Source organism: Telmatherina bonti, assembly GCF_933228915.1.
Source record: "Telmatherina bonti genome assembly, chromosome: 10".
NCBI classification, from domain to species: domain Eukaryota; kingdom Metazoa; phylum Chordata; class Actinopteri; order Atheriniformes; family Telmatherinidae; genus Telmatherina; species Telmatherina bonti.
Window position 1 is genome coordinate 21319107 of NC_136628.1, and position 11979 is coordinate 21331085.

An 11979-nucleotide genomic window follows, 5' to 3' on the forward strand; every position below is an offset into this window, starting at 1 on the left:
GCCTCTTTTGCACTCTATGCATCTCCTCAAATCAGCCCTCGTCATGCTGTGGATGACTTATCACCTACTCTGTAGACACTGTCACAGTTTTTGAGGCGCAAATATCACTTTGCCAGAACTTTAGGCATCCATTTTCACCTCCAGCTTCAACTCCAACCACATAAAAATGTGTAATCTACCATTACACCTGTTCTTTTATTATCCTGTTCATCTACCCAACACACTGTAAATTCAGCCATCTTTACTTCTGCTCAAATAAAGTCCAAACTGGCCTTTACATCCAACACAAGGTCAGCTAAAACCCCCTCACCTGGAACGTTTCAGAGGTCAGATTTGCTCTGGGACACGTTTTTCAAAACACTGCCTCTAAGACGAAAACAGAAGATGGAAATCTGTTCCTATTAATCATCATGTTATCTCTAAAGTTTGTTTTCTTCAAATGAATCATTCTATTATTACAACAAAACTTGCCTCATATTGAGATAAAAAAAAGAAAGTACAGCTGCTTTTGGCTTCCATCATTTTTAGAATATTCTCCCAGACCACAGGACTCTTTAGGCCCCTGAGACTGTACCTCCTCGGCCTTTTTTGGTATTCTGCTTATTACTGCATTGAAAGAGGATATAAAAAAAACTCACAAGAGATAAAGTCACTGTAGAAAAAATTTAATGATGAGATAAATATATAGTGAATGTGAAATTAAATCATTTAAGTTATTCCAAATGTCAAAATATTGCATCAAGTAAACATTTTTTTATTTACAGGAAAATGCATAAATGAACACTATCTCAGATAAGCGGAAGAAAATGAATGAAAGAATTAATTATTAATCAAAACTATGCTGCTTGTGCTACCATTGCACTGAATGACTAAAAAGTAAAACCATTAAACAGTTTCAATTCATACGTGACACATCGTGTATGAATAAGGTCATAACTCATTTCTTTGCGTTTTGCCTTCAACAGTCAAGATTTTCCAGTTCCATGGAAATATTTTTTATTTTTTTTTTATTCCCAAAAAGCTAAAAATGAAGATTTTATCCTTTAAGACTCTTCGCACATCTTCAACAAATCCTGCAAGTAATTGACTACCTCATCCTTCCCTTCTTCTCCCAATTCTTCCCCTTCAGCTACAAAACTCTTCAGTCTGATTAAAGTCTCCTTCAGACCAGCAATCCTCTGCTGAGGGTGCCAGCTGTCCTGCCTAGAGTCTCTCTCTTCATCTGCCTCCTCTACTACTCCTCCTTCCTCTGCTTTCAGGTACTTGATCAAATGCTCTTTGATGCCCCTACCCTCTTCGCTGGCCAGAAATGCCCCAAGGGTGGGCAAGTCCTGCAACTGACTGACACTGAGTAGGTGCAGAAGAGCTTGTGAGAGCGTGATTCGCAGGCTGGCACTGTAACGGTACTCCAGGAAGTCATTTGTGTCTTCGCTGTTTTCCAGCGCTGTTGCAAGAGAACGCCACACACAGCTGAAGCGCTTTGTATCCCCGTAGCAGCTGCGGCTGGCAGGCACTGCCAGGGCAGCGGCCGATTTGATCCGGACTTTAAAGTTCTTGCAGGAAGTGACGACGTGGCAGAGGGCAGCAAAGGCATCATGAGCCCATGGGGCAGACTCTGATAGAACCAAAGGGGATACATTTAAAAACTGACATTTGAGCAACATTTGTAACTATAACTAAATTACAGATGAGGTAGTGTTGACAAATATTTACATTGAAAATTAATCTAACCAGCTGTTTTACACAGTCATAAACATTTAGAAAGATATGTTTTTGATTCTGGGGAAGTGCAAGACCGGGAATAAATATTTACCTAGCGGCAAGGCAGGGTTTCGGAAAGCATTTCCCAATGCATAACAGGCGTTCCATCTGACCTTCATTATAGCTTCAGATTGGACAGTTTTGACCAGAGCACGAATTGCGTCCTCTAGAGGACGCTGGAACACAGACCGACTCATCTGAGTCTGACGGAGGAAATGAAGCAAATTTCCAAGCGCTCGCACAGCATTAGACTTCACCTTAAAGGGTTGAAGGGAGAAAACAAGTTCACAGACATTAAAGCTAACAATTCTAACATTAGTATGAGTGTTTGAATGTTTGTTCCTATGACAACAGTATTGTCAATATACACTAAAAGAGATTTAGCCACCTGTGTTGCATTTATTTTGTCAGGTTTCTTTTTTCCATACGGAAATAATTGGAACTAATTTATGACAATGGTGTTGTCTTTTACTTGTGTTTAAAAGTGTGGCTTATCTCACTCTGTCTTTGTCAGCAGATGCTCGGGTGGCTGCCTGCAACATCTTCAGCAGAAGCATGTCTGAGATCTCCTCTTGGAAATCCACACCTACATTCTGCCTGATTAAAGAGGGAGAAGCAGATTTCATACACTTAACTTCTAATAACATACCAGAGTTGATCATACATATTAGTGAACCCTTAAGAATATTTCTAAAATTTCTGCATAAAAAAATAATCACAGTCACTACAATCACCCATTAATTTATGGCATTACATGCTGCGATATTACAACAAGCAAGACAAAGGAAACATCGGTTAACTAGAAGATAAAACTTGAAGCAGGTGAATCCAATTAATGGGATAACAATCAGGTTTTCGAGTTGTAACCAAATGTCTTTAAAGATTCTGCCCTTATGTAGTTTCTTAAAGATCTCGTGATCAAGAAAGCAGCTGGGAAACCATTTAAAAAGACAAATTAACCAAAAACACAAGATCTTAATATAAATTAAACTTTTATGTTTGGAAAAATTAGATAGGATAATACCTTCATGAAGTTCATTATAATATAAATTGACTTAAATAGAAATAATATGCTTAAAGACTGTCAGGTTATGTTTAGTGATATGAATACCAACATATGGTTTATGTAGGAAGACAATCCAGAATAGTTTTAATCTTGGAGCTGTTCCTTGGTAAGAAATTAATAGTTACCAAAAATGATTAGTTCAACTATTGCTACACAAGAGGGGATCACACCACATTTTTGTCACTTAGAGGTTTAAAATATTGGATCATTTTTCATCAATGAATACATTATTGATTTCTGCTTTGTTTCATTTCAATTACACACTTTATACAGCCTGTGAAAATTTGGTTATTTTTAGTGTAATATTGCTGAGCAAATGCATAAAAATGGGAGATTCAATAAACCCAGTAGATTCATAACATGCACAAATGTTTTACAAACTATTATTCCATTTCACTTTTACCAAGATTTAACTTGATCAATGATGTGCAAGAAATCCTTAAAAAACAACCATACATAAAAAGAACAATGTCCTATATCTCAGTTCTATACATTCATTGCAGTGTGCATCCATGTTGTCTTACATATTAGCAATTAGCGTGTCTGTGAGGTTTCCAAGTGACCAGGCAGCTTTGGCACGGACATTCGTAGATCGATCATCCAGGGCAGCAAGGATAATGTTTGCAGAATCTGCCACAAACATTACATCCTGAGAAGAGAATTTGGGTCAAAGGTGTGATGTTGAAGGCAACATTTTAGCTCCATACTCAGCATTCTTATAGTAGTTAATGTAGTTACCTCTCTTAAACAGGGGAAGAGTATGTAGACTCCCAAAGCTCTGACAGCAGCAGTTTTCACCAGATAGTTCTCTGTGTAGGTCAGTCCCAAAAGTACAGTGATGCACATCAGCTGGGTCTTGTCCTTAAAAGAAGCATCACATATTCAACTCTGAAGCAGAGAATTGTTGCTGAACAAACAAGCAAAGCTAATTGAAGGGAAACTCACAGGAAGTTGGGCAAAGGCCTGGGGCAGGATTGAGGCGAGTGTGTCGCAGGCGCTAGCCTGAAGCGTGGGATATTGTTCATTCTGCAGCGCTCCATTTAGTGGTCCACTCAACACTTCGGACCAAAACTGTACCACCTACAATGTGCAAGCACAGAATATGTAAGAAAATTTAAAGCATGCTTGAGATATTATATCATGTCCTTTATTTCCTTTCCTGTTTTTTTTTTCTTTAACTCGTCAGAAAGAAGTTAAAAGCTGTAGTGATATACTTTTCCATTGTGCACACACAGTACTGTCCAACATCTAGGTCTGAACATACTGCTTCTCTGTGTTCATGTGCAGACTACCAAGCAGTGACTTATTATTATCCACAAGTAGAAGAGCCCTTCTGGGTTTCACACCTTTGTTTGGTTAAAATGCAGCCAACCAAGCCAAGTGAGACTATATACATGAGAGATTTGAATATATAGATGTATAATGAAGTAGTATCTGACTATTTTATTGGATAGATTAAGAACTTAATTGGACTTTTATGCATGTGTACACTTCACTACCTCAGCTGTCTAGTTAGATGATGTCATAAAGTAAATGTACATAACATACTAACTATACCTCAGACACTTGCTGTGGTAATGCAAACATAAGATAAAAAAACATTGGTGTAAAACAGATTATAAACACTATACATGTGTATAAACACTGAAAACAAGAGGTCTACTTACTTGAGTAATGGGGACCCTTGAGCTCTCAGGAACATTGTTGTCTGCTCTGTACTGCAGGATTATTCCCATACCAAACTCCTCTAGCAGCTAATAAAAGGAAAAAAAAAACCCATTGATAAAGATATTAGAGCCCAAATAATTCATAATTTCCTTTTATGGCTGTGCATTCAGTATAAGGTTTTACCTTTGCTCCATGCAGTTGTATAGAACAGTCTGTCTCTCCAAGGCAGCGAGCGCTCACCTGTCTGATCTCACACAGACTCGCTTGAGTTAGAGAGAAGTAACCACGCACCAAGTGGGACAGAACCTGGGTTAAAAAAAAGACATCTTAACATTATAAAATGTCTGTTTGGAGCTTTCTTTTGTTTTCATTATCATTCACCTGCAGAGCTTCTAGGCGAACAGGAGCAGGCTCTAAAGCAGCACCTCCTCCTCCTTCACTGTCTGACTGGTCTTCTCTGGGCTGAGTAACTAGCGACACACACAGCTGCAGCAGCCATGGTGGAGTTTTATCCTCCTCTGCTGGGGTGTGAGGAAGACGAGGAGAGTGTGTGCAAGAGTTTCGCTCAGAGGGTGTTGCTGGTGTACGTGCGGGTGACGCCATTCCGTTTCTTTGTCTCCAGCTGAGAGATGAGTCTCGTGGCGTAAATGAGCCTGAGATGGCACAGCTGCTATCTTCTGGCTGTTGAAGGAGAAGCTGCACCTCTGGGAGGGGAGCCTGAGTCGTCACCAGAGCCTCATACAATGTCAGGACCGACACACGTACAGTCACATCTAAAGTGAGAGCAGTCGTGCAGTCAGAGAGAAACTACTGGCCTTGTTTGGTTTTGGATCATGCAAAGTTATTTGAGTGCAATGACAACATACAGACCTCTGTGGCGCAAATAAGGACGGATCTGCTTCCAGAGCAGGCTGAGCAAGCCAGGCCTGAGACGATGATAGGGAGCATTGGCCACCAGGAAAGCCAGACACTAACAGACAGGTGAGACATGGTGTGATTTCAACTGTTTATTTAAACTTAAATGTTCATGCTATAATGTCCACACATGGAAAGGCAAGCTGCAAGGTTATTCAATAATTAGTTAGGGGATAAAAAATTTTGTTGAAAATTCATGTTTGCTGCACTTTAAAGTACCTCCAGCAGGAAACAGATCATTTAGTTAAACCAGAGGCGTGACAAAAAGCAGATGATTCGTTATCAGCAAAGTTGCATCTTCATTCTACATCTATCCAAAGGGCCATATACTTACTTCCATGCAGTGTAAAGCTGCATCACAAACAATTCACATGCAAATTTCTGACTTTTCTGTGTCAGCTAAACTGACATTACAAGTGTGAAGCGTCCCTGGGACCAAATCCAGCCCAAAGAGCTGAACTGTCCTGATTCATAAAACCTTAGATATGAAAGTGGATGCGATTTCTTTTTCATACAAATGTAATCAAATTTAAAAGCCTAATCTCACGCACACATAAGGAAAAACTCACATCATCATACCTTGATCACTTGAGTAAGTGTTTGAGGGGAGGTCTCAGCCAGCAGAGCCAGATTAAGACCACGGTGTAGCTCTCTGACTGCAGTAGCAAGTGTGAAGGAAAAAGGGGTGTAAGATGTTCGGGGTGATGCTGTATCTTCAGCCACAGCCAGGAACTGACGGGAGCCATCAAGTATGGCTGACAACACTTGAAGCGCACACAAACGCACCTGAAACGACCAAAATGGGAGCAGGAATATATACTTTAGAACTGTCAATTAAATTTACATATAATGTATGGAGTATGATGTACCTTTGGTGAGGGGTCTTTTAATATTATTGTAAGGAGAGTAAGAGGTGGCGCTCCCCCTGAGGGGGAATCAGGAATGAAGGAAGACCAGTATCCATAAAGAGTCCGTTTTTCTACAGCTTTCACCACAGCTAGCATACTGTGCAGCGCTCCCTGACGCACACGCCCATGATTCAGTCTGAAAGGTCAAAACACTGCTGTTTGAATGAGTCATGATGTGCAAAAAAAAAAACAAAAAAAAACATGGAAACCTTTAAAAATCCATGTCTCTACTGGAATAAATCTGTACCTTAATTTGCTCTGTGCATTTCCTTCTGGGTCAGAAAATTCAGAGTCAGAACTGTTCATCTTCCAGAGTGGATAAAGAAATGAAGCAGAGGGTTGTGATAAGGTCTCCTCCACGCTTTTGCCTCCCTTCGCTTCGTCTTTTGGAAATGTTGCCTCTTTATCTTCTTCCTTTCCATCATCTTTTTTGCTCTCCTCAGATTTAGTCTTCTTCCCGTTTCCTTTGGATTTCCTCTTTTTGTTCTTGAGGGAGACAAAGCAACCCCTTCGTGATTTTGAGACGACTCTCATTAGCAGTGAATCAATTAAAATGTATGTTCATCTTACTCCTGAAGCCTTTCCTGGCACAGCAACATCTTTTGATGGCTCAAAAGATTTTGTTGGCACAGCAGGTTTTGGTGAACAGAAGCCCTCATACTGTGGAAGGGGGGCTGGGTAAAGCACAGTTGGCCACTCTGCAATCACACCTGGAGCTCCCTGGAACATGAGTCTCTGTGGAACACACAAGCAGGCCTTAAAGTTAACACATAACAAACACAAATGTTATTATGAAGAAAGTCAATACAGTTGGCACAATTTTACACCTTAAGCACAGCTAGTACAGATCCAAGCTCCTCTCCTCCTCCAAATTTCCACTTTCCACCTGAGAGACAACACTGAAGCCCTTTTAGTGCTGCTTGAATCACCTGTAAAGATAACACAAGGGGAGAAACAATTCAGCTATGGTCTTTTACCCCTGAATAAAATAATAGATGTTACACAAGGAGTTGTACCATGCAGTAGAAAAGCTCATCAGTGTTGGAAGGTTTAGGTGACTGCAGGGTTTTCAGGAAGATATGGAAACAAACGCTTCTGTATTGATCATCCAAAGGTGGCTGACCAGGAATCCTACACACAAAAAAGTCCAAGCTTATCATAACAATTACATCAAAAATTTCACGACCCAAAGAAGTAGTTATAAGCAACAAAATGTAACACAATCTCCCAGTTTTTGACTCCTGCTATTGATGGAGATTATGCTTAACAAGGGATAAATACACACATGCACAATAAAATGTATGCCAACTTTATAAAAGCTACCTGAGACAGATGTTGGCCATGCAGGTGAGAGCAACATGGCGCAACTCCATATTAGGCTGACATGGAGAACTATACTTTAGGAGGACTCCATCTTCACCCAGTAAGCCACTAATATGCTGGGAATGAGAAAAAAACAAATGTAAATGTTTGAAAGAAATTGTACAAAACACTCTCACAAAGTAGACTATAGATATATCTACCTGGGGGCACTGAGGTCCATTCCCATATACGACTGCAGAGAGTGCTAAGAGGACATCAGTGTGTGTCCATGTACTGCATTCTTTCAGAGCGGCAGCAGTATAATCCATCAGCACATCCAACATATGCTCATGCATTATCACCTTAAGAAAACCCAAATGAAACGGAGAGAAAATTTAAATTTACTCATTTTCCATGTGATGATTAAATATATAAAGTCCTGAAATGGATCTGCGTAAAAATGTTGGATGACTTTTACTTGTTACCTTAAGTTGGTTGAGGAGATGATGCACCAGCTGGCAGAACTTGACAACTAAATGTTCCTGATTTAATGGCACAAGAGAGCTGACATGTTTCAGCAGAGCACACACATCCTGAAATAGAAAGCATTAGGTGAGGAGCAGCTTTGGGCTTATGCACAGAGGTGCAACAGAAAGCGCAGACTCCTAACAAATACACTGCAAGTACTCATCAGGTTATTGGCAGGATGCTAACAGGCCATACAGCGGCGGTTGGTTATGACATTAACAGGGTGGTTGATAGTGTTACTGTGCAGCTATGGAAAATGACAGGTGAAAACTAATGTGAGGGTACCAGCTCTCTAACAGACCGACTTATGTTACGTCTGTAGTTGTCCTCGTTCATTAAAGCCATCCATACACCAAACCCACTGGGTCTGATTTTTACTTTGAGTTATCAATATTGCGTAGTCAAAACTAGGGCTGTGGCGATATGCTTTTGTCCCGATTCAATTCCGATTTTTTTGGGTGCCAATTCGATTTAAATTGCGATTCTCACAATTCTCAAATCTTGCTGATTTTTGTAGGTTTAAAAAAAAATGCATAAAACTTTTTTTTTGCTCGTCATTTTTCTTCATTTCAATGAGGAAAAAACAACAGTATCCAGACCATCATGCTGCTGCTATAAAGCCCAAGAAGACAAGTAAAAAGTTCAATAAAAACAGTAAAAATGACAACTTTTTTAGAGTGCATTAAATTTTTTTTAAAACGATTTTTTTTTCTAAAAAAAAAAATCGATTTTAAATTGTGAAGACAAAAAAATCCCGATTTCTCGATTCGATTTTCCCACCCCTAGTCAAAACTGTCTTCAAGGCTCAAACGACTACGTGTTACCTCCGGCCGTATGGTGATGTTGGGGTCGAAGGTTTTGTTGTAGTTCTCAGACAACAGCTGGTCAAACAGCAGGTTGAGCTCGTCTCTCAGCTGCTCCGAGTCTGCTCGCAGAGTACGGAGCCTTGTGGCACAACGGGAAAAATGCTTTTCTGCGTCCGAAATAGAGTCAACCTGCATACCGTCCGCGGATAGAGGTGTGAATGGGGCGGCTTCAGCGGACAGAGCTACCGGGGGAAACATAGAAACACCACGACGGGGGAAAACCGGCGCCGATCCCTTCATTGGAGCGGCCATGTTTCAAAACCCGGAAGTGCTCAGTCACCTAAGTTCCAGCTCGAGGTGTAATAAGGGAGTGTTGGGCTCATTACTGCCCCCTGCGGTAATGAGCCTAAACCTGAGAGGAACCTGAAACGGAACGTTTGGGATTTGTTGGTTTTGTCATTGGATTGGCTCTGTAAGAGATGAATAGCAGCACTACATTTTCTTAGACAAGGATGCCCCATCTTAATTTATACCTGAAAAACAGATTGGGGGAAAAAAAAAAAAAAAACAAAAAAAAAAAACGCCTGGTTTACAGGTGCTTTAATGCATCAAGCTCTTAACACAGCAGTTCTCAACCTTTTTGCAACACAGTACCCCTTGTAAAATATTTTTTCAGCCAAGTACCCACAGCAAATTTTTTTAAAATACAGCACTTTGTCATTTGTGTTTGGTTTATTAAACTTTTGAGTTGTCAAGGCGACAGTGACTGACATATATGATTTGGCTTATAACAGGTGGGGTTCAATTCAAGTCGGAATGTGGGATTTTAGGAAGAAATGGTGTAATCTAAATGTAAATTCAATTTATAAAATGTAAACTTAGGTTTATTGAAATTTATATTTTAGGATGTTTTAAAGGAAACAAAATATGTTTCCAAAAAAATTCCAAGTACCCCCAGGGGTACACATACCCCCATTTGAGAAACTGTCTTAAACCGTACACCCGGTTGCAACCAAGTTAATGAGCAAATAAAAATTTTTTTTTTTTTTAAAAAGGCAGACACATCAAAACATATTTAGCCAATTTAATGATTCAAAGTTGGTTTGTGCTCAATGTAAAGTGTTGATTGAAATCACAATATTAGACACAAAGTACATTCCAGAGATATGCAGCAAATGTAATTCACAACTCAAGTATAAACAGGAATGTTTAAGCACATACAAACCCCCCTAAAATCTCTCAGCAGTCTTTTTTTTTTTTATTATTTAGCAACACTTTTTGCACTTAGTTTATCAATCACTGGAAATTAAAGGCATTTCAACAAAAACACTGTTGCTTTCTGTAATGCAATGAAAAACAAGTTTACAACATATGTGAAATAACTGACATGTCTGCAAATTTAGTGTGCAGCAAAAATATGAGCAATAACTAAGTCTGTCAGATGTATGAATGCTGACTAAGTGCAGCTATCAGACAGTTATACACTGGCATTTTCTATGAAGGATGGATCACCAATCCAGACATGTCTAAAAACAGTCCACCATAGCTGGTAGTGTTGCAAGTGGCACAAAGTAACTGAAGAAAGCAGGTAACCTGGGGAGGTAGGCATGTCTGCAGAAAGGTGGTAGCAGATGTACAGTGTAGCACAGGGCGATGTTTCAGCCCGACTTGAACAGCAGAATAGCCACTTGACCCAGGTAGAAGTAGATAAAATGCTTCGTTTCATGCGTCACATAGCTGCCAAAGTTTCTTCCAACAATGCAATGCCATGTAGGGTTGTATTTCTTGTCAAACTCCTGCAGGACAGACAAGACCTTTAGCATATTAAGACACTTCCTAATAACCTTTAAAACAAAAATGATAACATACCTTTTTGACATAGGCAGCAATATCCTTCTCAATGTTGTACTTCTCCATTGCCTGCATAGCACAGTCCACTGCATCCTGCTGCATTTCATCAGACATGTCTGCATTTTTTATCACTGCCTTCTTGTCAGACATGATGGCTTTGACTGCAAAAGAAACTCTTTTAAAAAACATTTCCCATAGAAAAATGGGCACTTATCAAATTCACATCTGCCACCCACACACACACACACACACACACACACACACACACACACACACACACACACACACACACACACACACACACACACACACACACCTGACTATTTGCATTTTAAAGTTTGATAATTAATCGGATCTGGGAGCAAAGCAAGCCTGGTCATTTTTCAAGGCACAACAGATGTAGAAATCTAGGGATCACATAAGTCTATCAGGTGTGAAGATCTTCTTTGTTATTTGCGTATGATACAAAAGTAGCCTCCCGATTTGGTTAGTATTTAAGTTACACTGCTTCTCCAGCTGCCAGGAGCAGGTGAAGCAGTTAAGTATGCAAACAAAGCAAGACAGTGGAGTCATGCAGCTTGTCGGTACAAGTGAAGCAACCTGAAAAGCAATAGCATCAAACAAACATCAGAAGGCACCTCAGTCTCACCTGCTCACAAGCCGCGGCAGAAACATAAAATGTACCAATGCTCAAGATTTATGATAAAGCTAATTCTTACCGTCTTTATGTATTTTTATAGTTTAGAGATACACGTTTCGGGATGCTGCACAGTTTTTTCTTCCTTTATGGAAGAACGCGTGGAGTGTCTGCTCCTCCCTCCACATAATTTCCGCTATGTGATTGGCTGCGGCGAAACCTCCGCCCTGCCTACAGAGATTTTCACTTGCGGACCGTGCCTGCATCTTGTTTCCACCCAGAATGCACCGTTTTCCGTTCGTAAAGTCAAGCATTATTTTTCATTTATCTTCATCACATATTTATGTATACATTATAGAATCCCGAAACACAAGAAGGTGGTCCACTGCTTAAAATGTAAATTATAAATCATTTATGGGATTATAAACCAATATTTTATTCACATCAGAACATACAATCCATATCAGATATTCTTTTATTAATTTATGAAGAAGTACCATCTGACTTCAACCTTAGGGTAAAAAAAAAAGTGCCTCA

The 11979-nt window shown here is 39.8% G+C and overlaps 2 protein-coding genes across 2 annotated transcripts; both read right to left on the minus strand.

Annotated features, from left to right (window-relative positions):
* Positions 1–802: 802 nt before the first annotated feature.
* Positions 803–9266, minus strand: heatr6 (HEAT repeat containing 6; the record flags this gene model as incomplete). Its single annotated transcript, XM_079247917.1, has 20 exons — positions 803–1615; positions 1814–2018; positions 2262–2358; positions 3352–3476; positions 3566–3688; positions 3773–3907; positions 4495–4581; positions 4679–4801; positions 4877–5268; positions 5366–5465; positions 5990–6196; positions 6280–6454; positions 6566–6804; positions 6889–7053; positions 7146–7247; positions 7335–7449; positions 7642–7757; positions 7842–7982; positions 8106–8213; positions 8973–9266. 20 exons carry the CDS (start codon positions 9264–9266, stop codon positions 1044–1046), a joined length of 3621 nt encoding a protein of 1206 aa, XP_079104043.1. The 3' UTR covers positions 803–1043.
* A 1077-nt stretch (positions 9267–10343) lies between these two features.
* On the minus strand, positions 10344–11585 carry dynll2b (dynein, light chain, LC8-type 2b). Its single transcript, XM_079248039.1, has 3 exons — positions 11525–11585; positions 10824–10966; positions 10344–10750 (listed from the first exon to the last, which is right to left on the minus strand). The coding sequence occupies exons 2-3, from the start codon at positions 10953–10955 to the stop codon at positions 10613–10615; spliced, it is 270 nt and encodes an 89-aa protein (XP_079104165.1). The 5' UTR covers positions 10956–10966; positions 11525–11585; the 3' UTR covers positions 10344–10612.
* Positions 11586–11979: the final 394 nt, after the last annotated feature.

Excerpts from the sequence above, each read along its gene's own strand:
- dynll2b (XM_079248039.1), bottom strand. The coding sequence starts at position 10,955 with ATGTCTGACAAGAAGGCAGTGATAAAAAATGCAGACATGTCTGATGAA. Across the intron at positions 10,751-10,823 it reads TTGCTGCCTATGTCAAAAAG|GAGTTTGACAAGAAATACAA; the intron begins GTATGTTATCAT and ends TCTGTCCTGCAG.